General features: G+C 36.5%; 2 protein-coding genes and 1 non-coding gene across 5 annotated transcripts; 1 reads left to right on the forward strand and 2 right to left on the reverse strand.

Annotated features, from left to right (window-relative positions):
• The first annotated feature begins 3,069 nt into the window (after positions 1-3,069).
• On the forward strand, positions 3,070-5,484 carry LOC110766808 (4-hydroxy-tetrahydrodipicolinate synthase, chloroplastic). Its single transcript, XM_021970198.2, has 3 exons — positions 3,070-3,485; positions 3,749-3,832; positions 4,371-5,484. The coding sequence occupies exons 1-3, from the start codon at positions 3,400-3,402 to the stop codon at positions 5,296-5,298; spliced, it is 1,098 nt and encodes a 365-aa protein (XP_021825890.1). The 5' UTR covers positions 3,070-3,399; the 3' UTR covers positions 5,299-5,484.
• Positions 5,485-7,256: 1,772 nt separating this feature from the next.
• On the reverse strand, positions 7,257-8,234 carry LOC110766528 (uncharacterized). Its single transcript, XR_015833845.1, has 2 exons — positions 7,547-8,234; positions 7,257-7,395 (listed from the first exon to the last, which is right to left on the reverse strand). It is a non-coding gene; the product is annotated as an uncharacterized LOC110766528 (transcript).
• Positions 8,235-11,618: 3,384 nt separating this feature from the next.
• Positions 11,619-17,696, reverse strand: LOC110766780 (SMAD/FHA domain-containing protein). 3 transcript variants are annotated; one of them, XM_021970172.2, is made up of 13 exons: positions 17,243-17,696; positions 16,803-16,903; positions 16,618-16,721; positions 16,325-16,405; positions 15,465-15,568; positions 15,272-15,358; positions 14,991-15,193; positions 14,191-14,392; positions 14,048-14,098; positions 13,854-13,952; positions 13,690-13,749; positions 13,414-13,538; positions 11,619-13,138 (listed from the first exon to the last, which is right to left on the reverse strand). In XM_021970172.2, exons 1-13 carry the CDS (start codon positions 17,456-17,458, stop codon positions 11,974-11,976), a joined length of 2,598 nt encoding a protein of 865 aa, XP_021825864.2. In that variant the 5' UTR covers positions 17,459-17,696; the 3' UTR covers positions 11,619-11,973. The 3 variants fall into 3 exon arrangements, with proteins under 3 accessions (XP_021825864.2, XP_021825847.2, XP_021825856.2); XM_021970155.2 differs by having other exon boundaries at positions 16,803-16,972; XM_021970164.2 differs by having other exon boundaries at positions 13,414-13,535; positions 16,803-16,972; positions 17,243-17,695.
• Positions 17,697-23,292: the final 5,596 nt, after the last annotated feature.

The raw sequence follows: 23,292 nt of genomic DNA on the forward strand, positions 1-23,292 counted from the left end.
GAACAAACTAAACCAAAATAAAAAACTAAAATAATGTCGGCAAAAGGAAAACCGACCACCGCTAATGTTTCTTTGGGGCATGACATAAAGAGCATCAACTAGTTACTCCAGGGCCTTAACGCACCAATAAGTAATGGATCTACCATGAAAGCCACAACATCTCAAAGAGTAACCTCGCAAGATGAGGCACAACCAAAGCCAGTCCAGATCTGAGACAATAGATCAACCAAAAGAAGAGTAGATCGACATAGGTCCACCAGAAGTCGAAAAAACCCCGGATTTAAAGTGCTCTCTATCTTTTTTTTATTTTTAAAATTAAGAGTTTAAATCTTATTGACTCTTAATAATTATGTGAGATTGCTTATTCTATACTTACGCTTCCTTTTTGTTATAGTAAAAAGTATTTAAAAAAAACAAAATGGAGCATAAGCGAACAAAAGGGGAGTGGGGAAATCAACACCCTTTTTAAAATTCCAAATTTGTCATATACTTTAACTCAGCAATGAGGGCATTTTAGTAATCAATTTCGTTTCAATTCCAATTCATGGGAATTTAGTAAACAACTTGTAGGGAATTAGTACCACTCCTACTCCAAATTCCATATGGTTTAGTAAATAACTTCAATAAGAATCTGGATTCTAACTCCCCTCAACCCAACTCCTCCCCAATTCAATTTCTCCTAATCTGATTACAGATTAGTAAACATGTCATTAAGTCCTTGGTTCCACTTGTGGTCTCCACAATCAGTTGACTTTGGTTGTCGGTTGTTTAGTGGCAGTATGTTCATTTTTTCTTAATCCTAAATAAATAAATTTAGTGGGTGTTTGGTATCCTATTCGAGTATGGAACTCAAAATTTTGGATTTTTCTTAAAAACAAGGTGTTCTAAAATTCATTTTTTAAGATTCAAAAACTTGTTAAGTATCCAACTTGAAAACTGTTTCTAAATCTTAAAAGTTTGAAGGCTTGTTTGGTTAAATTCTTGAAAACAATTCTTTTTTTCAATTCGTGAAACTGTTCCTACTCTTCTTATATAGATTTTGTTTTCTTGATCATTAAGCACACAAAACAAATTAAAAAATTGAATCTTTGTGTTGGGGTTGCATGAAATGGGTCATATATCAAAATAACATTGTTAACATAAATAATTATAATTTCGTATCGCATTTTATTTTTTGCTAATCTCATATTATATTTACATCCAAGAAATACTGTGGTTATTGATAAACACCAACTAAATTAACTTAATTTTCATAAACAACATCCGAAGTCGAGATATTACATGAAGAAATCAACAAAATGCAAAATTGAAACTAGTTGAGTCAAGGCAACGAAGCACGAAGCAAAGATTAATACTATTACTTGCATGTCGTTTTATTTATTTATTGATCGATCAGGACATATCTTCTTGACCTTTAAGAAGCAAAGTAGTCAATTACGCGACTTAAACTTAGTGTACAAAGAAAAAGATAAGAAATGAAAGATGTGATCATATTAACCTCTCACCTCACCCCATTTCATAAGTTGGGCTGACTTGTTTACTAATCTATATTGCTTGAAAGATGAGAAAGTCATAAGAAAAATCTAAAATGCTTAGGGAGAGAGGGTCGAAGAGAGAGAACGAAGAGAGAGAGAGAGAGGGACAAAGAGAGAGATGGAGAGAGAGAGAGAGAGAGAGAGAGAGAGAGAGAGAGAGAGAGAGAGGGGTGCTAAATCTACTCTGCCTTTAAACCAAAAAAGTGGCTCCATAAAAAATACAAATAACTGTAAAAAAATCTCAGCTAAACTACCTAAAAAGAGCCTAATCAAATGATTAGCAGCAAAGTAGGAGACCACAAGGGCCAGCAAATCACATGGAATGACTTGACATTATAGGGTCATCCTTTGACCAATAATTTCACTCTTATTAAATGTGTTCATGTTTTTCTTTTATCACCGCCTTTTCCCATAACATGTTTCTATTAGGCATGAATCTGACCGGATTCTCTGGCCCAAAACAACAAAATAAAAGGAAAAGGAAAAATAATTGAATAAAAGTTTGGCTCCATATCATGTTTTTTTGTACTTCATTTTGGTATAATTATGTAAATAGTTGTTTTTCTAATGAGGAATATGTAAATGGGCTATTTTGTGGGAAAAAAAAAACTCAAATAATTTATTTTATCAAAACATTAAGTTTTTGAAGATCTTTCTTATTAAGAAGGGCGATAACATACTAAACTTACACACCCTACACGGATGCATACTCAAAACATTAATGATGTGTTTACTAATCAGGAATTGAATTCCACATATGGAGAATTCCTGCGTTTACTTAACATTAAGGAATTAAAAAGTAGATGAGGCCCACACAAAATTAGAAATTGAATTCTTGCTTTTGGAGGAATTCAATTATTAGGTGGGAGGTGGTATTCTAATTATTAGAGAATTAACCCATTATGAATTCATCTTTTTTTACCCATTATATCTTCACACAATTTTAAAATTTTAAAATTTACCATATACTTTAACTCAACAATGAGGATATTTTAGTAATTAGAACCACTCATACCCCAATTCCATATGGTTTAGTAAACAACTTTAATAGGAATTTGAAATCTAACTCTCCTCAATCCATATATATGTTTTAGTAAACAACTTTAATAAAGATCTGGAATCTAATTCTCCTCAATTTAATTTATCCTCAATTCAATTCTTCCTAATTTAATTGCGGATTAGTAAACATGCCATTATGACACAAATATTTGAACTAAATTTAGATCCCAACCTTTGAACTTTTATCCAATGGTAGTTAGCCATCAACGTCTTTGGTCCATAGTAGCCAAGACATCTGTCACACATACTTTATTTCATAATTGATAAAAAAAAAAGTTATTTTCTTAACCAAAAACAAAATTTCCAACCTGTAAATTGACTAATAGTACAAAGAGACATCAAAGTGGACCAAATTTAGCTTACTCCAAAAGAAAAACTAAAATGTCATAAAAAGAATATCCAAAATAATAAAAACTCAGGAAAAAAAAATCTACACGTGTCAACATCCGAGTCAGCCATAGACACTCGCTGCCACCACACAAAACCCTAATAAACAACGCACACACAGAACAGAGATACACTCTCGCTCGCAGCCTCCGTCGTCCGCTTATTGACCCGTACCCGGATTACATGGCCCACCAATCCAATCGGAGCTCCGTCAATCTCTGCATTTCTCTCCCCCGAACTCCTTCCACCACGATTCTCATGACTATTTCCATTTCCACTAACGCCACCAGCATTCACTGAAACTTCAACTCTGCCACTGCCTCCATTTCTCCTTCAAGCTTCAGGCTTCCGAATTCGCTCTCTGTTTGGGGTCGGGTCCCTCTAAGAATCGCAATCGGGTTCGCGCTGTGTCTTAGTAATGGCTACGCTCCAGAGCTGTAGTGTGTGCTTGAGAGAGTCTGCTCTCCAGCTTCCGCGTCACCATCTTACCGATAACTACATGAGGTTTATCTCATTCTCTTATATTATATTATTTTATTTTGTATTTAATTAATTAAAATTTTAAATTCACTCATATTTGTCATTTAATTTTGTTCTCCATTAGAGATTTTTATTTTAGGTATTAAATTAGACTACACTTTAATTAATTAAATCTGTATGCTAAAGAAAAACAGAGTACAAAATTCATCAACTGATTAATTAGTTTATCAATTTCATTGTTTTATTGTTTTATTTATTTATTTAATTTTTGTATTGATTCGAAGCAGTAGGACTGCAAAATGGAAGTGTCCGCGAGCAGCTGTAATCCCCAATTTTCATCTTCCAATGCGTAGTTTTGAAGTGAAAAACAGGTAATTTGTATGTATATAATTATGTGGGGTGATGAACTTCATATTGAATTGGTTCTAAGATGTTTGGTGGCTTCATTTTTTCTTAGCTTGTTTAGGATTAGAAGATCAAAATGCGTGCACAGTTGAACATTTATAGATTACGTGAGAATAGATCATTGCTTCTCTGTATTTTTGGTTTTCCAGTAAAATCTCATGTTTCGGTTCTTTAGTAGTGGGATATGCCTTTAGACTCCGGAACAACATGAACTTCATTCATATTTCTAGGTCCCTGCAATCCAGATGACTACCTGATTCTAGACGAAATATCTTGAACGACTATTTTAATGTTGTGTCAAGCTGTATATGTTTGTCCACTATTAGAGATGGTTATTTAGTGTTGTTATGTTGCTTCTGTACTGTCGCTGATAAGAAAGCATGTGCTTTGGAAAACTACTGTGTATACATGAAGTGCTGCATGTGTATGTGAAAGCTCGTTAGAAGTGTAAATGCTCCATTTGAGCAAATTGTTCTTTATGCTAAGCACGCTCTATGTTTTCAGGACATCAGTGGACGATATAAAGTCACTTAGATTGATAACAGCCATCAAAACCCCATATCTACCTGACGGCAGATTTGACCTTGAAGCATACGATGCTTTGGTTAATATGCAGATTGAAAATGGAGCCGAAGGTGTGATTGTTGGTGGCACAACCGGTGAAGGCCAATTGATGAGCTGGGATGAACACATAATGCTCATTGGCCACACGATCAACTGTTATGGAGGATCAATTAAGGTAATAGGGAACACTGGAAGCAATTCTACTAGAGAAGCAATTCATGCTACTGAACAGGGTTTTGCTGTTGGAATGCATGCTGCCCTTCACATCAATCCTTATTATGGAAAAACCTCCTTAGAGGGATTGGTTGCACACCTTGATAGTGTCATGTCAATGGGACCCACTATTGTATACAATGTGCCGTCACGAACTGGCCAAGATATCCCCCCACGTGTGATTCACAGGTTGGCTCAGAGCTTTAACTTCGCAGGTATCAAGGAGTGTGTTGGAAATGATCGTGTTGATCAGTATACCGACAAGGGAATTGTGGTTTGGAGTGGGAATGATGATGAGTGCCATGATTCTAGGTGGAATCATGGAGCTACTGGAGTTATATCTGTTACTAGTAATCTGGTTCCAGGTTTAATGCGAGAATTGATGTTTGGGGGGAAGAACCCTTCTCTTAATGCAAAGATAATGCCTCTGGTTGAGTGGCTTTTCCAAGAGCCAAACCCCATTGGCTTAAACACAGCACTTGCCCAACTTGGTGTTGTGAGGCCGGTCTTCAGGCTGCCATATGTGCCTCTTCCTCTTGCCAAGAGGGTAGAATTTGTGAATTTGGTTAAGCAAATTGGGCGGGAGAATTTTGTCGGAGAAAAGGATGTGAAAGTTCTCAATGACGATGACTTCGTCTTAGTGAGTCGGTATTAGATAGTTTTCGTGTTTAGGACTTCTGTTTTTTGGCTGTCGGAGTTACTTCCTTTGGAATTCAAAAATGCTGTTTTAATTTACATATACTGATGTTTTCGGGATGTTATTTTCTCTTGTGGTTCTGTGTCTCAATAACTTCAGCGTGTTTGAATGTGATTATCAAAAAGTGTTGTTTCTTGTTTATCACATCTACCCTTGGCTGGAGCAGTTGCATTACTTGCTCAACCTGTGATTATATAAAGTTAAAGCTGTTACTTTGTCCTTCACATGCCAGTAACCCTATCTTGAGGCTCTGAGATACACATGATTGTTGTTTTTAACTCTAGTTGACTGGAAAGCGTGAAGCTTCGAGAAATCTCTCATCTTTCAATCCTCTAATAATGCTTGTAGATGAAATTTGAAATGTCTTTCTTACCCTCTGCTTCATGAAAGCAAGTCTCAGTGAAGATAATCAAAGGTGAGTACCAACAGTAGCAGCTATTTAATAAACTATATCTTTTAGCAAAATATGTGAACCAAAGCAAACAAAGCCCATCATACCTTGGGCTTCGTTGGGTGGGTTCCCACTATCATCATAGGCTCAGGTGATGTGGCAGCCCATTTCATATGAGAGTTCAGTTCGTTAACTGATTTCATGATCATCCAATTTTGACGAAGTGAACACCTGAATTTAGAAAACTACTGAATATCCGCAAACCCTTTTTTATTTTATTTTGTATTTTTATCAGTTCAATATCTCAGCCCCCTCACATGGCTTTTGATTCAGTGTTCATCAAAACATCTTCCTTCCTTGGCTTAACCAACTTACCCGTTTATGATCAGATTCGCAACATACGATTTCGGTTTCATCCTCATCTGAGTTCTAATGAACATGAACTAGTTTTCTGTTTTCTGCTCCTTTTGATTTATTTCAGGAGAAGCGGCCTCCTCTGCCTACGCATAATTCTGACTTAGCTTTGAATACAACCTCAATTTTCTGCCAGTGGTTGGTTGTAGCATTTTGCATCACTAAGAAGTAAGATTAGAAGCATGATCATGTGAGGGGTGTTAAGAACATTCCAAAGTCTGGGCATGGCTTGATAGAGGTACATGATAAATCACACACCCTTCAAATATCAGAAGAGATTTATGTAAAGTATTAAATGAAATATACTTGTCCTCCAAATTGGACGGTTATCTGCCAAGCATTGTTTAAGATATGAACATTTATGCACATAGGGATGATTTTCTTTATCTATTTATTTTCTTTTTTTCTTGGGGACCTGAGACTCTTAACAAATCGGGGGGGTCACCTGAGTTTTGAGGAGACAGACAGAGACATGCATCACAGAATCTCAATCTGAAAGACTTCTTAATAACCTTTACATTACATGTACACACCCTCACAGTAAACTACTGTCCCTGAGAGGACACATCTGGGTAATATCTTCTTTTGCCACATGCCTAGTCTCACACACCTTTCTCTATATTTCTCTCGTCACGTGATGAGAGAGACAAAGAGAAAGATGTATGAAACATGAGATATAAGAAAAAAGAAAAAAGAAAAAAAAGGAAAGTGAAGTTACAGAAGAATATGTAAAAGGATTGCACATACTAATCTACTTGACACACATAAAAGGTAAATCATCCATAATTAACCAAAATTAGCCCACAAACTAGGTGAGGTGGAGGGGAAGATGAGACATTAGAATTTAGAACTTCCCCAACAAGGAGATGAAAGAACAAATCAAGGCTAAGAGGGGCCCCTAGTAGAACTACTCCTTGTTAACTTTTTTTCTAATAATAATTTTATGAAAATTGCAAAGCATTAAATTAAATATATGTTTACATTAGGGTAATGAGGTTTCAGTTTCATGGTGCTGCTGCATGCATATATTGGTACTGTTTCATTTGTTGGGAGAGAGCTTCTTCTGTTGGAGCTGTGAAAACAAGGCTTGGTTCTCTTGGACAAGAAGAAGTGCTTTTCTCCTCAGCTTGTTGTTCTCTTCTATAATGCTCTGATTCTCCATGTATAGCTTCAGGTTCTTGATTTCCATCTCTACCTTTGCCCCTCCTATCTCTGCCCCTTTTTTTGCTTCTTTTGCTGTTTTCCTCTTCCTGTTAGCATACATATAACAAATCTATTAGATAAAAAGTAAAAAACCGAAGAAGACAAACAGAGACATAGATAGATAGATAGGTAGAGAGATAGATTGATAGATTAGATAAATGGAGGGAGAGAGATATATAGATTGTGAAGGAACAAGACCTGTTGATTAAGCGGTGAACTCGAAAGTTATGTTGGTTTGATGGCCTTCGAAGGCGAAAAGCAGAGTATTGAGGACTGCATGGAGTCATTTCTGAGGAGTTCATACACATTGTTTTCCTCTACAATTCAGTTGCTGCTTTTCTCTCTGAGAGAGAGAGAGAGAGAGAGAGAGAGAGTTGAATGTGTGTAAACCTGGAGAAGAGAAAGCTAACAAAAATGTGGGTTGTGAAAAATGGAGTTCTTGGACTTTAAATAGCAGGGGTGTCTTGGCAGAACCCAGGAGAAAAAGGTGAGCCACATAACTATTGTCTTGTGTTTGCATCTGTCTCCTTTGGTGACAGAGAGAGAGAGAGAGAGAGAAGGCTTTTCATAGCAATGATGGCGCAAAGGGTCATCATTACAAAGGCCAGTAGGGGATGAAATTAATTGCAGAGGAGAAGAAGCTAGGAAAATAAATAAATATTAGAGGGTTCCCTTATTCCTTTTGGCATCTTTTCCACATATAACTTAACGAACGCGTCAAAAACACAAGAGGAAAATTGTTCCCGTATGTGTCAAATTGTTATTTGTCGGTAACGAGAAAATGTTACGATTAATTTCCTATAATATACAGTCCCCTAACTCCTAAGGCGGGATTGAGTGTTGAGAGGGGGCAGTCGCACTTGGGTTTTGTTGCGGCACATGGAAAGTGACTGAATATCCCAACTTTGTTGAATTTTAGAACTTTCCCCCTTTGAGTTTCATTTCATTTAATAGGGTTGGGTTTCTTTTCTGCAGAGCCCTCAATGTGGAAGATGACTTATTTCCATGATCATGTGCTGCAATCAATCAACCAAATCATTACTGTAGAAATCAAGTTTGAATGCTCAGAAAACATTTGGATGCATATTTCTTAAAGCTAAAGAGATTTTGTTTTTAAATATAATAATTAATTAGTTAATAAACAATTACTTTAGTTAAGTCAATGACTAATTGGGTGTGAGGATTATATGAATGGGGTTGATTCTGAATTTCCACGTGAAATTATGACAGATAATTAGCTGGAGAAGATATATGGAGGCAAAATGGGTCATATTGTCAAAAAGTTGGTGTTTGTTTTTGAACTTTTAGTTAGTTCTTATCTTAAGCCATCTGTTTTTACAAGGCTTGTGTTTGAAAAGTAGACGCAAACCCTTTGGAACCCTCTTTTGCTTTTACATGAGAAAATGTTTTACATATGTCATATGGTCAAGATTCATAACGTGTAAACTCAAAACTTATAGATGTAATCATTTCCTCTAAGCACAATTTAAATATGCTTACCAACCAAGAACATTCTTTATCCCCATTAGTGTTGGCTAAGGTACCATATTAATTTACAAGATGTACGGTTCTTTTTCTTGAAAGATAAGTACAAATAGTGTTAAATATTTCGTTAGATGGTTGTAAGAATACTCCCAATATGAATTTATATATATGTTATGATTATTCAAGTCGGCTAGAGCAGATGTGCTCCCCACTCCTCATTTTGCACTTGAGTTCAAATCCTCCTTCCTGTAATTTAGATTAATTATCGTTTGTATAAAAAAAAATATTTATGTTATGATTTATTTTGATTAGGTTAGTTTGTCTAAACTTATGAAGGGAAAAAGGTCCACATGGAATGTCACGTGCAATTCACGTGTTGGCATTTTGGGGTAGGGCCTTGAGAGAAGCCAAGGGAAATGAGTAGTTTATTGGAAGGGATGCTGAGTATGGAGGATGAAGAGGGAGTAGTCAATGTTGTTAGGTCCTCTCCTTTTGTCTCTTTTCTTGGTGTAATTGAGTGCCGAAGCCATACTCATTTATTTGGAAAATGAACCCCATTTTGGCTTCATCTTCTTCTTCACCATCATCATCACCACCATCTCTTTCTCTCTCTCTCACCCATTGCCATTGGATGGTAATATCATCATTATGATGGTAGTGGCAATGGTATTTTGTCCAAATTCAGCTCAGCCACTTCACATGGTCCCTTAACTCTAGCTGGCTGGACACTTAACTTGCCAGCCCCATAATACAATTGGGGACCAAATTTTCACATTTTTTGTCATAAGCCTTATGATTTGCTACCTACAAGGAGCTAAATAGGTTCCGTGGATAAAATGAAACGCTTTTCTTTTCTTTTCACAAAAATACTAAGAAGGATAGATGATGCCATTACATATTCTTCATGTCACGCTAACTCGCAACATAAGATATCGTTGACTATTGCTTTTGTCAAAATGTGTGGTTCATATTCATAATATGTGTGTCAATATAAACATTTATTTGATAATATAAGTCTAGCAGTAGAACGTTACCCTAAAACACCTAAAAGAAAACCGCCGACCAGAAAAAAAGATGGTGTGCTATATGATGATATACTTTGTGTAGGTGGTATTATAGGCATGTATTAGAGTGGGCATAGAACTGGACTATAGTCCCTCATCATGCCCTTTTGGACATGGGATGGATGTTTGGCTGTTTGATAATTAGGGCTACGACCAGAGCAGGCTTCACTCATTTCTTGTGATACTATCTCCTCAGTACTAATATACTACCCATGAGGGTGAGATGAAGGAAGTCAACAAACAAATGAAGCTCCTACCATTTTCAAAAATGATCTCATTGCTTTCACTTTGGTTTTTTGCTTACAACTTTCGAATCTTTTCTTGTTTTCTATACAACTGTTTTTGGGTGAAGAGCATGATGTATACATTTAAAGTGTGTGTGATAAGCCGACGGGCTCATAGCTCAATAATATGGGCATTTACCTGCATATGATTTCATATTCGAACCCTAATAACGCACTCCCTTCTCATTTCCAAACTTTGACACACAATAACAAATATTAATGCTCCCCTACAATTTTCGTATTTCAATTCATCACCTTCAATAAATATATACTTTTGCTGCACATGGCTCCACTACTGAGAATAGTTTAGGGCACTTAGCAACTAACAAAGGTCGCAACAGAAAAGGGGTACCTAGAAATTCTTATGGAGGATACTACAAACCCAACTCTCTTCTCAAATTTATATTTCCCTTTTTCTCAATTCTATCATTCACAAGAAGTGGATCCTCTATGGGCCTTCCAATATCCTTTATGTGATCAAAGAGTGAAAGAAAAACAAAGTTAGAAGAAACAATTTTTCTAATCGAATTTGTGCTTTCTTTCTAACTTGTAGTAATTTTAATTCAGTGTAATGTAATTTCATATGAACTTTTTGCTTATTATGACTGCTCATGCACCTCTCACCATCAACCAATGGTGGTCCACATCACCATCACCAACACCAATTATCCATCCACCTGCCACTCAATTTGCCTACTGCCATCGATTGCCCTTAAGATTGGCACGCATCCTCATCATAATAATTTTTGTTTTTTATTTATTTATTTATTATTATTATTTAAGAGTTACGTATTTGGAAGGGCTTCTAAACATGGACTTTCTCATTACAATTTATCTCAGTTCATAAGAAAGATGCCACTACACAGACAAGTTGGTGTCTGGATAAAGATTTACACTTGCTTTCTATTTATTTATTTATTTAAACCTACATGATGCTTTCTTTTCCAAAGCCAAGAAGGAAGAGCGTTCAAGTGTTGGAGCGAATTAAGTACATTGATTGCTGCCTTGACAATTTTGACTTCCTAAATTATCCACTTCGTTGACAAAACTCACTGCTTCTGACTTCTAGGCCAAAAGTGCTCATTACTTTGAGATCATAATCCACAACTAAAATTTGACTTTCTTAATGACATGGTATGCGTTTGCTTTGGAGAAAAAGGATTCTTAGGCCATGAACTCTTCTCCTCTTGGAGAAAAACTTACACGTAATGGGTGTATCTTTCATGTGCAAAAGGGTTAACACATGTTACATGTTTTCTCAGTCTGATCGAGTCTCCAATGCACATTTTCAACAGGGCAGACGCATTTGCAAAGATAGAATGTCTCCAGTGCTCAAACTTACGACCGTAGATGGGGAAGGGGACTTTTAAGCCTCAATGAACATCAAGTCCCAATTATAAGAATGACAGGGAGGGGAGGGGAGAGTGGAGCAACATGTACTCAAAAAATTAATACTAAGACAAATCTACTCTTCAAAAATTTCAAAAAACCATACCTTACTCAGATCCCATTTTTGAGGTGGCAAATTTAGGCATGCCAAGTTACTACCTAGGTTCAACATCCTAGATCATCACCCCATGGCATTTGATCATTGCCTGCCCTCGCCAGTCAAAAGCAAGAAACAAAAAATTTAATTCCTTGGTGAAAAGGGTATAGAAAAAGCTAAATATATACACCATAACTGTTAACTGCACGGAGACATGAAATCCAGACATGTCTTGCGTATTTACAGGTCCACTCGTGTCCAAACCAGACAAGTATTAGAGTAGTTGGTGCATTCCTTACACGCCTATTATCCAAGAGAATCTTCAGTATCTTGTTCATCTTCATCCATTGCATCACCCAATTTTTTATCTTCGGCAACCTGATCACTACCCTCGGTCTCTGAATCCGAAATTGATCCACCTTTAGCATCAGTTCTGTCATCTTCTTCATTGTTCGAACAACTCTCAGTATCTGAGTCGGATGCAGTACCCTGTTTTTCTCTCCTGTGATCATCACTATCATCCACAGTTCCACCGAACTGCTCTTTTAAGTCTGGAGCAACAATCCCAATCATTTCACTCAGTGCTTGACGTTCGCGATTCTGTCTTCTGGCAGCAGCCTCAGAAGACGGATTACTTTGGCTCTCAGCCACCTGGTCCGTGGAGTCGTGTGGCCCAGCAGCACCTTCCTCATTGTTGTCTCTACTTCTTTGAGATTCATTATCTCCATGGAGAGAAGGGGCTGTGCTGCAAGCCCAGCTACCAATAACTTCAGAAGCTATAAGGTCTGCTGTCCTGATTGCCCCACAGCCTTCTGTATCTCCCATTTCCTTTAGAATTTCACGGGGGCTATTTGATTGAGAGTGACGCTCCTGACAAATCATTGGAACCTGCTCATCGTTTTCTTGTATACTGGCTTCATCATCAAGTTGCATTGTATCCCCATCAAAAGTGACAATCTTATTCAGATCAATATTCTGCTCACCATTGATTCCAGGGCTTTCAGTTTCAGGAACATGCTCAGTCTCAATGCCATCTCCCTCCATAATTGGTGCTGTGCCGACACCATCAATCTCAGAACCAAAGCCACCCTTGACCCCATGGTCTGCACTTGTAAATTCTACCTCTTCAGTATGTTGACCTTCTTGGCTTCTGATATCACAGTCATGCTTCTCTGTAACACTATCTTCATCACTAGAAGTTACAACTTGATTTCTGTCAGACCTCTGCAGTGTTGTAGCTGACCCTGCTTTACCAGTAATGTTATTATGGTATCTGATTGCTTCATTTCCTCTGCCTTCAGTTCCACTTATATCACCAACAGTCACATTGAGGTCAATATCAACTGATGTGTTATCATAATTTTCCTCATCTTCCAGCGTCCTCTGCATTGATTTCAACTGTTCCTGCTGTTTAGCAAAAAGTACAGAAATCTCCTCGGTTGTGGAATAAAATGCTCTTAGCTGTGTCTCCCTGCATAGAAACCATATGTTCACAGTTTAAGTAAATGACTCCTTGAAATGGTGCAAATCCAGCATTAAAAAAAGAAAAAGAAAAAAAAAAGGCATAGTGGCAGAAAGAGTTTAACGAACTCAGCAACGACATAACAGGGAAATAAGGGATCGGAAAAACATAAAATAAATAAAAAAGAATATAGTCAATAAAATTGCAGATATGAGAAAAACAGTTTACTCAAGCACTACGCAGCGGTAATAAAATTACATTATAATCCTTCAGGAATCTTTTACCTAAGCATAATTCTTTCTCTGGCAGCTTTAAGTCTCCGTCTCTCAAAATCAAGATCTCGCATAGCAGCATTTATCTCTAGTTCAAGGGCAGAAACTTTGGCCCATGCTTCTTCTCGAGCCGCCTGCTACCAACAGCAAAAAATACGTCAGCTAAAGAAGTAACTAGATATATGCATACAATAAATTTCTTTCTGCTCCTGCCTACAAGACAACACGGTTAGCACATTATACCATTTACAACACTGTAGAAGGCAAAATAAAAACTTTCATTTCTACCTTTTCACTCTCAAGCTCTTTCCGCAGTCCTCTCATCTCATGTTCAAGTTCTTCTACTCTCTGCCCAAACATCCAAAATGTGGTAAGGAACTTAGCTTCAACAGCTATTTGCAAATGAAGATAAACTATAATGATATCTAAGTAGGCACGAAGGGGCATATTACTATTTTTCGACTTTCGGAGGTTGACTGCTCTTCAGAAAGTTGGGTTTCAAGCTGGCGAACTTTATAGTCAGAGATAACCAACTTTTGCCTAGTGTCTTCCTGCAGCACACGGGAGTCAAGATAAAGACCTCCAATGGTTCAAAAGAAGTATTTAGTTACACAACATGAAAATATAAAGGTACTGCCAACATTACCAATTTGGTTCTCAAGGTTTCTACTATTAAACATGTTTCTCTCTCTGATTCCTGAGACCACAAATGTCAATATATCATTCCTCAATACCACCAAAATATTATAGCATCCACCTATGAAATAATGAACTGTAAAGCATCCAGACCTGAAGCTTATTAATTACTTCTTGTTGCTCTCTCTGTCGTCTTGTGGCAGCATCCGAAAATCGTTTTATTTCCTCTTCAGCCTCTAGTTGAGCTTTCTGCACTGCTGCTTTTAGATCTGCTGCAGCCTTTTCTCGTTCTTCTCTTCTCTGATTGCGCTCTTCATCCAGCTGTGCCTTGAGTTCAGTTATAGATGCTTTCTGGCTACAAACAAGAAATAAGACTATCACAATATTTTGCAACATAAATCAAACTTGCTCTAGCTTTCTGACTAAGGTGGGAAGAGACAGTCAAGGCACCACTGTTCTAGACAAAACAAGCCATGCTAGCATCAGCATGCTCAAATGAAGCATGATAAACAAGTAGTTAATGTGCAAATCAATATTACCAAAAAGTCATTCCGGCCATTTGTTTCACTGCTTTCCATCACTTCCAAATGGAAAAAAAATGATAAAAAGAAATAAAAATCATTGTAAATTTTATTTGAATGTATTGTTAATTCCAGGTTCCTGCAATGCTTTTACCAATCACCACAACTCTCTGATTCAAAAAAGTTGGACAGCCAAACAAAATGGTGTCCATGTTCTTCCCAGGCCATGGATCAGAAAATTTGGAACTCTAGATTTGTGCACGATATAAAATCAGGTATAACGAGAAGCAACTTGAACTCCTAGCCAGAAAAAACAAAGGGCCAGCTATTCAAACAATATTGTGTTATTTCTTATTGGTAATACTATAAGTTGACTCTATCAAGAAGAATAATTATATTAGAAAACACATGACCAAATAATATGTGCTTTACCTATTCACTATTTCATTTGCTTCAGAACATGACTGCATAGCAGCACTGAGCCTTTCATTGAGGTCTTCGATAGCATGTTTTGTTTCTGCAGATATTCTACTGACCTCTAGCAGATCCTTCTGTTTAATCTCCAGAGTGTGATGCAACTCATTGAGTTGATCAAGGTAAGGTCTTGCAACTGATTCTTTCAATTCTTTCTTTTCCTGCAAGATTGAACAACACCTGTCATCTATAAGCAGATTGTTGTGAGAGAGAGAGATCACAGGTCACCAGCAGCATACATTTTCATGACGATCAACAGCCAGACGATTCTCATTGCGCAATGTATCAATTGTAACAACTTGAGTTTCTAATTGCTTCCTCAATTCCTGAATATGGGAGTTTTCAAAGTTAATTATATTGACTTTCCATGATCAATTAACAACAGTGATATACGTCAGCAATCACTACTGTAGTATCATCAAAATGAGATACCGTGTTCGACCGTTGAAGACTTCGAAAATCATCAAGAGATATAGGACCCTCTGGAGCACCAATGCCAATACCTTTTAGTCTCTTCGTCTCAGAAACAAAATCCTCTGTACTAAAAAGAGAAAAGACGTCAAAAAATAATGAAAACTATGTCACATACAAGAACAAGTAATATTAACTACTCCGCCAGAGCCACATCCACAGTCATGCAGACCATTTGATCTACCTAGAAACACAAGAAAATAGAACGAGGTGCAGTATCCCTACATTCTCTACTTTTCTTCTTTTTCTTCATTCATCTTATTTCTCCAATTCTCTTTCAAATTTTTTTCTCGTTTTGAAAATTTCAAGAAATGAAACCTTAAACCCCACAAGACACCTTTAAATGTCAGGCCAACAACAGTGTTATTTCACTGCCAACTCCAGAAATTTTTTCTAGTTTCAGGTTCTCCAGAAGTTGATCACCTCTAGGGCTTAGCCAAAGGGCCATAAAGGCATCAAATTTTTATCCTCACAAGTAGCATTTGACATAGCTTAAGTACTACCAATTTCTAATCGACATAGGAACATTTGTTTTGAAGATCAAATCTCTACGAATCTATTATGACCTGAGTAAAATAGTTATGTACTACAGTGGCACTTCTCAATAAGCAGTGTCCCCCAAAAGACTTGAATGCTTTCATGGTTGCCACAACCACAAGAAAGATGCGGTTTAGCCCAGTTCTGATTTTTAACAATTGTAGGAACACCACATGTACTCAGCATCTAAAGTTGACTCCAATATGAGAGCGGCATGAGCACATACGAAGAAAACTATATAAAGTGGATTAACAACTACCATACTAACATTGTCATGAATATACCTGCTTTTCTTTTTGCAAATGCACCATCTGTACTGGTATTGGACACTAAAACTTCTCTGTATACGAATGCAAATGCAACATCTGTAATTATATGACAGATAAAAAAGGTCAATAACTTTCTGTCAACGAGACTATGGCTTATCACAAACTATCAAATAAAAAAGAAATCTCAACACAAACCCTTAGAATTAACACCCCCCAAATTATACTTTAAGAAGCCTACTTAATCTCAGCATCTCGATTATTAATACTTGCTTGGAGTACAAGATGGTTAGTTGGCACAGTAGTATTACCATGCTGAGGAGGAGCAGAAGGTGATATAATATCTCCATGACGTACTTCAGCTTCAGGGCCACCTTTTGTCAACTTCTTCCAGTTGAGATATGTCCCATTTGTGCTGCAAAAGTCTCAATTCAATCAAAATATGTGATAATTTGAATAAGAAGCTGAAAAATCGGTAAGAAGAACAGTACACAACCTCGTATCTTTCAAGAATACCGATGGATGCTTCGTATCTTCATTAGCAACGCTCTTCCTGTATATCTTGCAATGTCTTGCACTAACCGCAGTGGATTCGATCTGGAAACGCACATCAGCCACGGTTCGGCCAATGTAATGCTCATCAGTAGTCAAAAGGATATTTATACCCTGGTTCGCAAATTTTATTAATGCTTTTAAAAATTAGTCTAAACGAATGCATCAAAACAACATAAAACAAAGTAACAATACAGCCTCAAGAACGTAAATTATTTGATCAGCAATACATAAAACTTAGAAAAATTGTACAAAAGTCGGATTTTGAGCCCCAGTACAGAACAGTTTCAACAAAAATAACAAAACCCACGTTCGTTGCAGTCAGTAAATACAGCACATGAATTCAACAGAGAAAGAGAAGGAAGTAATTTACGAGGTGGTTACCTGGCTGCGTTTACGGGCCTGGTCGGAAATGGCGGTGAGGACGCCCCAGACTCCAGGATCGTAATTCTGGAGAGGCTGGGAGGCGATCTTGGACGCCACGGAGGTCATGAACTGCCTGGTGCATTGGGTGGCTTGTGGAGGTGTAGTGCTCACAGCGCCATTGGGTTTTGTTGGAGTGGGATTTGAGGGCACGTCGCTTTCGCCTACGGCAGACATTGAAGGGCGGAGAAGGAAAACGATTAGCAGAGGTCTTTTTTGAAACCCTAATTATCAACAATTTGGGGAAGAAGGTGACACTGGTTGGACACTGACTGGACAGTGAGTTGGCAGTTGGGATTTGGGTCTTCTTATGATTGTCAATGCTCAATTTCTCACTGTGGTGGTGGTGGGGGAGTGAGGGACGTTAGGTTTGGGAAAATTGTTGGAGAAGCCGTACTATAATGCACCATGTCAGCAGCATACATGTCGAAGTAATATTAAACGCCAAAAAGATCATGTGTTGGGTATTTTAGTCTTTTCGATAAGATCATAATAACGAAGATACAAAAGTTATAAGATCATACGATCTCAAGACCATAATAATGAAGGTACGAAAGTGATAAGAAAACCTTGATTGCGATTCTCATTGTAGAATCTATTACCTGATACTAATTTCGTTCCTTGTTATCTTTTCTTTTCGTTTCTTTCTTCCGAAATTAGGTCTAAGTGTATGTTTTTTCAAGATAAGTAAGATGTTTTTTAATGTAATTTTAAATCATTTGGGAGTGATTCTAGATAGGCCAAAAGAACACTTATATGGAGAATCACTTCTCCATATAATAACTTTAAGTGATTTTCTGTGCGTGTTTGTTTCTCCCCATAATCACTTAAAAACACTTAAAATGATTATATGAAGAAGCACGTGGGAGCTTCTTCCCAAAAGTGATTCTGACCTATTCAGAATCACTCCCAAACGAACCCTAATGCTTGTAATTGAAAATGAGTGAGAAAATAAGATCAATGGGTCGAAATATCAGCACTTAACGCAAATAAGGGCCCGTCTGGTAACGTTTTCAGAGAGTGTTTTCAGAGAATGAAAACAAGAAAACAAATTTGCATTTTCAGGAAATGAAAATGCGTCTAGTAGATTAATTAGAAAACATCTTCAGAAAACAAAAACAATGAAAATATGTCTGGTAGTACAATTGTTTTTCAGGTGTATTTTTTATAATTCTGATATTTTTAGAGGCTAAAATTATTATTATAAACAATGAAAAAAATTAAAGCTAAAAAACTATTTTATCTCCTTTCTTTTTTCTTTTATTTTTTTCTTCTTTTTCTCCTTTTCTCTCTTTCCTCCTCTTTTCTTCTTCTTTTCCTTCGCACGACTGTCTCTTTTTCTTCGCCTTTTCTTCTTTCTTCCTCATTTCTTCTTCCTTTCCTTCCCAGGCCGCACCCACTCCTCCTTCCTTCCATGGCATGAATCTCATACACCCACCCATCTCTCTCTCTCTCTCTCTCTCTCTCTAGGTTCCACTAATTAATGGTTGTGGTGGTTTGATTGGGTGATGATGGTGGTTGAGCTGGGTATATGGTGGTTCTTCTTCTTGTCTCTGTTTTTCTTTTCTTTTCTTTCTTCCTCTATATTTTTTTTCTTAGTTTGCAGATTTGTGTTATTTTGGGTCAGAGAAGATGGGTGTTGTTCCTGTTGGTAGAGAGGAGTGAGCCAAGCCAGAGAGAAGAGTGGTCAAGAAAGGGGGAGAGAAGAGAAGGGTGAGTGAGGAGAGAAGAATTTTGGTTTTTGGTCTGATTGGGAGAGAAGATTGAGCGAGAGAGTGTTTTGAGCGTTTGTTTTCTAGGAGAACAAAAACAACTTTTTTTTGTTTTGTAGAAGTAAACGTGAAGTTCGTTTCATTTTATGAAAACATTTTCAATGTTTTCTGTTTTTGCCTACCAAACACGTTTTTGCTTTGTTTTTGTTTTTTGAAAATGAAAATAAGCCTCTAAAACATAAACGAACGAGGCTTAATATTTTGAAACGATAAAACATGAACCAAGAACTTGTTCACATATTTGCAACCCATATAAAAAATTATGCTCATGATGAGCCGGAAAGGTATAGAAACCCAAAAGCTCAGGCCAAAAAGAAACAAACACGCATAGGAAATACAAGTTTTGTTAATTTTGGTGATATTATCATAACATCAAATACCATCCCTCCAGAACAATATATCTAACATTCCAGATCCAAAAGTCACATTACAAAGTGACCAGACTGGCCTATACATATTCTGCGGTGATAACAGCACTCACCAAACGCATACTGCAACTCATTGCTAGTGTACAATCCTGAATACAAGACCTCCAAAAAAGGTAATGGCCACTAGTCAAACATTCCAGGTTACTGTTGTGTAGATACAGCTGCACCAAAATGGATTCAGTTGCATCCTCAACTTGTGATACTCGCAAGTGCACGAGCCGTTGGTAGTTTAGCATATGTAAGTGCGAGGTCGATCCCACGAGGATTGGTGATTGAATGATCCAATTCATTTCCCTACACAAAACATAAATGAAAACAAAAGGAAATAAATACAACAAGAAAGAAAGAAAATAACTAACTCAAGCAGATAAGTTCCCAAGTTCAATTTAGATTAATGGATTGATTCTAGCTAAAGTATGATTAAGCCATGGTGTGTGGTCATAACCTTGTGTTCCTAATTCCCTAATTTGATCATTTGTTGTCTAACCTAAAATTAAGCATTAGGAACCCATTAAGCATAGAAGAACAATTTAAACAACCAAGCATGTATCTAATCCCTGTTGTCGAATGTCCATACATACTCTTCCTATTCATAGTTCAATTCGAATTAAAGCATGGTGTCTACTCTTAATTCAAACCAAGATAGCTAACATGCAAGCCTAAATGGTGATCAATCATTCAAACTAGCATATTAACTTATAAGCATAATGAATAAGAACAAAAATCATAATTGAAACTTGGAAACGAATCAAACTTGAAACTAAAGAAAAGAATTTACATAACAATGAAAATTAAGTAGAACTTGGAAAAACTTAAGGAGAATTTCAGCACAAAGATCTCATTATAACAATTGAAAACTAGAAAGAGAAACTAAGAGAATTTGAGGGAGAGAAGGGAAGGGAGCTCTAGAGAAGTGTTTGAGAGCTCCCCCCCTTGGGGTGTGTTTACAAGCTTGGGAAACCTCACTATATATAGGCCTAAGGAAGCTGAAAATCTGAATTAAGTATGGCTAATGCATACAACACTTGTTTTATAAAATCTGAAATGGTTGATGCACTTCACTAATGCATACAACACTTCCATTATAAAATCTGAAATGGTTGATGCACTTCACTAATAAATCCCACCAGCAGCCCTAGCTCATCTTCATGTCACCATGACCAAGCTTCCAACCAGAAATAATAGCTCATCCTGAGGTCAGCATGACCAGCAACTTCAAGGGCTTACGAATTGGGCTTCCCTTAAGCAAATTAAGACTTTAAGCACTCAAACTTGAAGTTCAGAATGTCTTCTTTCCAGCCATATATCATTTGGGCCAATCCAAGGTCGGAGGAGGAAGTTAAGGCCAAAACAAATTGCTAACTCATTTTGCGCGCTGATAAAATCCATCCTGAGCATGGCTCTGTGTTTGCTAGGTAACAGACTCCACAATTATCCAATGGGGCTGAATTTCGGATATGTTATAGTATACACCCATTGGAACAACTTTCATGAAGAATGTGGCCTCATCCGAGCTATGTAGGTTGCTGAAACAAAGCTTGCAATATGACCTACGAAACTGGGCTGGCAGGGGACTGTAGCCAAAATTGAGTTTGTCTTTAAGCTCTTCATCCATTCATCCAAATTAGGCCCTAACATGCATGGATTGCATCATTTACTATCCAAAGCCATCATTATTACCTAAAGCTCAATGAACTGAAAGATAAACACAAAAAGGATTAAAAGCACAAGTTTAACTCAAAAACATAACCAAATCATAAGCTAGAAGGGTACAAAATGATATACAATTATGAACCGATCAAATACCCCCAAACCTAGATTTTGCTAGTCCTCGAGCAAAACAACACAAAACAAAGTTAAAAACAAAACAAGAAGTTAACTAGACCACTTTCGTAGGTAACTCGATTGCATTGAGCGAATGCAACAAGCCTTTAAACCTCTAGGCATCCCTAGTAGGAGGAGTTGTGTCTCCTGAGGGTTTAACAGTTACGATACCCACAAACGTTTTTCTAACTCTACAAAACAAAATGGTTAGAAAACTTATTAGATTTGTTAGTTCTTAAGCAAAACCAAAACCAAAAACAAACATAAAAATAAAAACAAAACACAAAACACAAAAAACAAAAAAAATCAAAATCAAAATAAAAACTCAAAACAATCTTTCCGAACATTTTGTGAAGAGAAATGACTCATGCACATGACTTAAACGTTTTGACAATAAAAGCTCAATTTTAGACATTATTCACAAAGCGGCAAAGTTCAAAACATAATATGCTCAAAGTGTAGTAGTGTGATAGCCAAATGCAACAAATTCCCCAATCTTAGTTTCCACACAATTTCAAAAATCATACCAAGCACAAATGCAACTTCAAATCTCACCAAAGTTGTCCTCTCACAAATGAATCACTCAGAAGAGGGCTACAATGCAACACTCAGTTATAGACATGGGATTAGAGTTAAACCATAAAGGAGTTAACTCAAAATAGGAAGATGAAGAACTTGCATTAATATGATCTCAAGAAGGATGCCAAACACTTAAAAGTAATAAAATGCATGCAATTCAACCACATGACATTTAAGATCAATTTAGGTCTTTAGCATAGGTTGTAATGGGGCCAAGGGTGTAAGGTGAGTAAGAAATGAAGGGTATGGATAAAACAAAGTCCAAGAAACTCAAAATATAAGAGCATAAAACAATTGTTTACAAGACTTCGAATCATCACGATTAGATTTTTTCTTTTACACGATCAAAACTCCTTATACCTTCATTTACAATTATTCATACTCCTTTCCTTGAATTGAACAAACACCAATTTATTTAGAAGGCCCAAAAATGAAACCCAAAAATGAAATTTCATTCAACCACCATTTAATCATAACTTTTTTCTTTTCTTTTCTTTCACCAATTGTGTGATTTTCTTTTTTTTCTTTTTTTCTTCTATGTAATATCCCTTCCCAAACTTAGCATGAAAAACACATCCGAATTAGAGCTCATGAGTTCCTTAGAAAGGTAAATATTTGTTTTTCGGGCTAAGGCGAGGAAATATAATTGGTAAAATGAAAGAAAAGGTTTACATGTAGGCTCAAAATGGTTAACAATGGAAAATCATGCTTAAGCATGCATAAGGTTAGCTTGAAAGGCACAAACGATCCAAAGAAGGCCTTAATATCATTTCTTTAAATGTCATAAAATCAAATTGCATAAGAATGAATGACTTTTAAGTGTTCAACCAAATCAATGAATAATGAGATCAAACAACAACTTTGATGACAAGAAAATAAGAGTATGTGTATAACACTCATGAAATGAAGCACAAGGCTCAAAAGCTCACTTTATATAGTTGGTTAAATAAGTCTAATTTATGATTCATACAATTCTTTAGATCATGCAAATCCTTCAATTGGAAAATTATGAAACAAATGGCAAGTGCAAAGAAGGTTTCGAACATGTCATGCTAGAACGATGCCAAATTAATTAATTAATTAATTATTATTTTTTACAATAAAAATTTACAAGGAAAAAAATAAATAATAAATAAAATTCAATTTTTTATTTAAGTCATGCAACATTTATCACAATCTCATCAAATGTGTTCGGAAAGTGACTCAAAATCAAAATCAAAATCAAAATAAAAGCAAGACTTAAAATAAAAAAATAAAAACAAGCAAATAAAAAAAAATTAAAATTAAATTAAGGAAAAACCAATTTTACATGCTAAACTCCAATACCCCCAAACCTAGAAATGAACATTGTCCTCAATGTTTAAAAATTAGGAACAAGCAATGTCATAACAAGAAATGAAAGGTACTA

Source organism: Prunus avium, chromosome 2 (genome assembly GCF_965620075.1).
Source record: "Prunus avium chromosome 2, drPruAviu1.hap1.1, whole genome shotgun sequence".
Lineage (NCBI taxonomy): Eukaryota > Viridiplantae > Streptophyta > Magnoliopsida > Rosales > Rosaceae > Prunus > Prunus avium.

Excerpts from the sequence above, each read along its gene's own strand:
- LOC110766808 (XM_021970198.2), top strand. The coding sequence starts at position 3,400 with ATGGCTACGCTCCAGAGCTGTAGTGTGTGCTTGAGAGAGTCTGCTCTC. Across the intron at positions 3,486-3,748 it reads CTTACCGATAACTACATGAG|TAGGACTGCAAAATGGAAGT; the intron begins GTTTATCTCATT and ends GATTCGAAGCAG. Across the intron at positions 3,833-4,370 it reads AGTTTTGAAGTGAAAAACAG|GACATCAGTGGACGATATAA; the intron begins GTAATTTGTATG and ends CTATGTTTTCAG.
- LOC110766780 (XM_021970155.2), bottom strand. The coding sequence starts at position 17,458 with ATGTCTGCCGTAGGCGAAAGCGACGTGCCCTCAAATCCCACTCCAACA. Across the intron at positions 15,569-16,324 it reads ATTTGCAAAAAGAAAAGCAG|AGGATTTTGTTTCTGAGACG; the intron begins GTATATTCATGA and ends TTTTTAGTACAG. Across the intron at positions 14,099-14,190 it reads AAGTAATTAATAAGCTTCAG|GAATCAGAGAGAGAAACATG; the intron begins GTCTGGATGCTT and ends TTGTGGTCTCAG.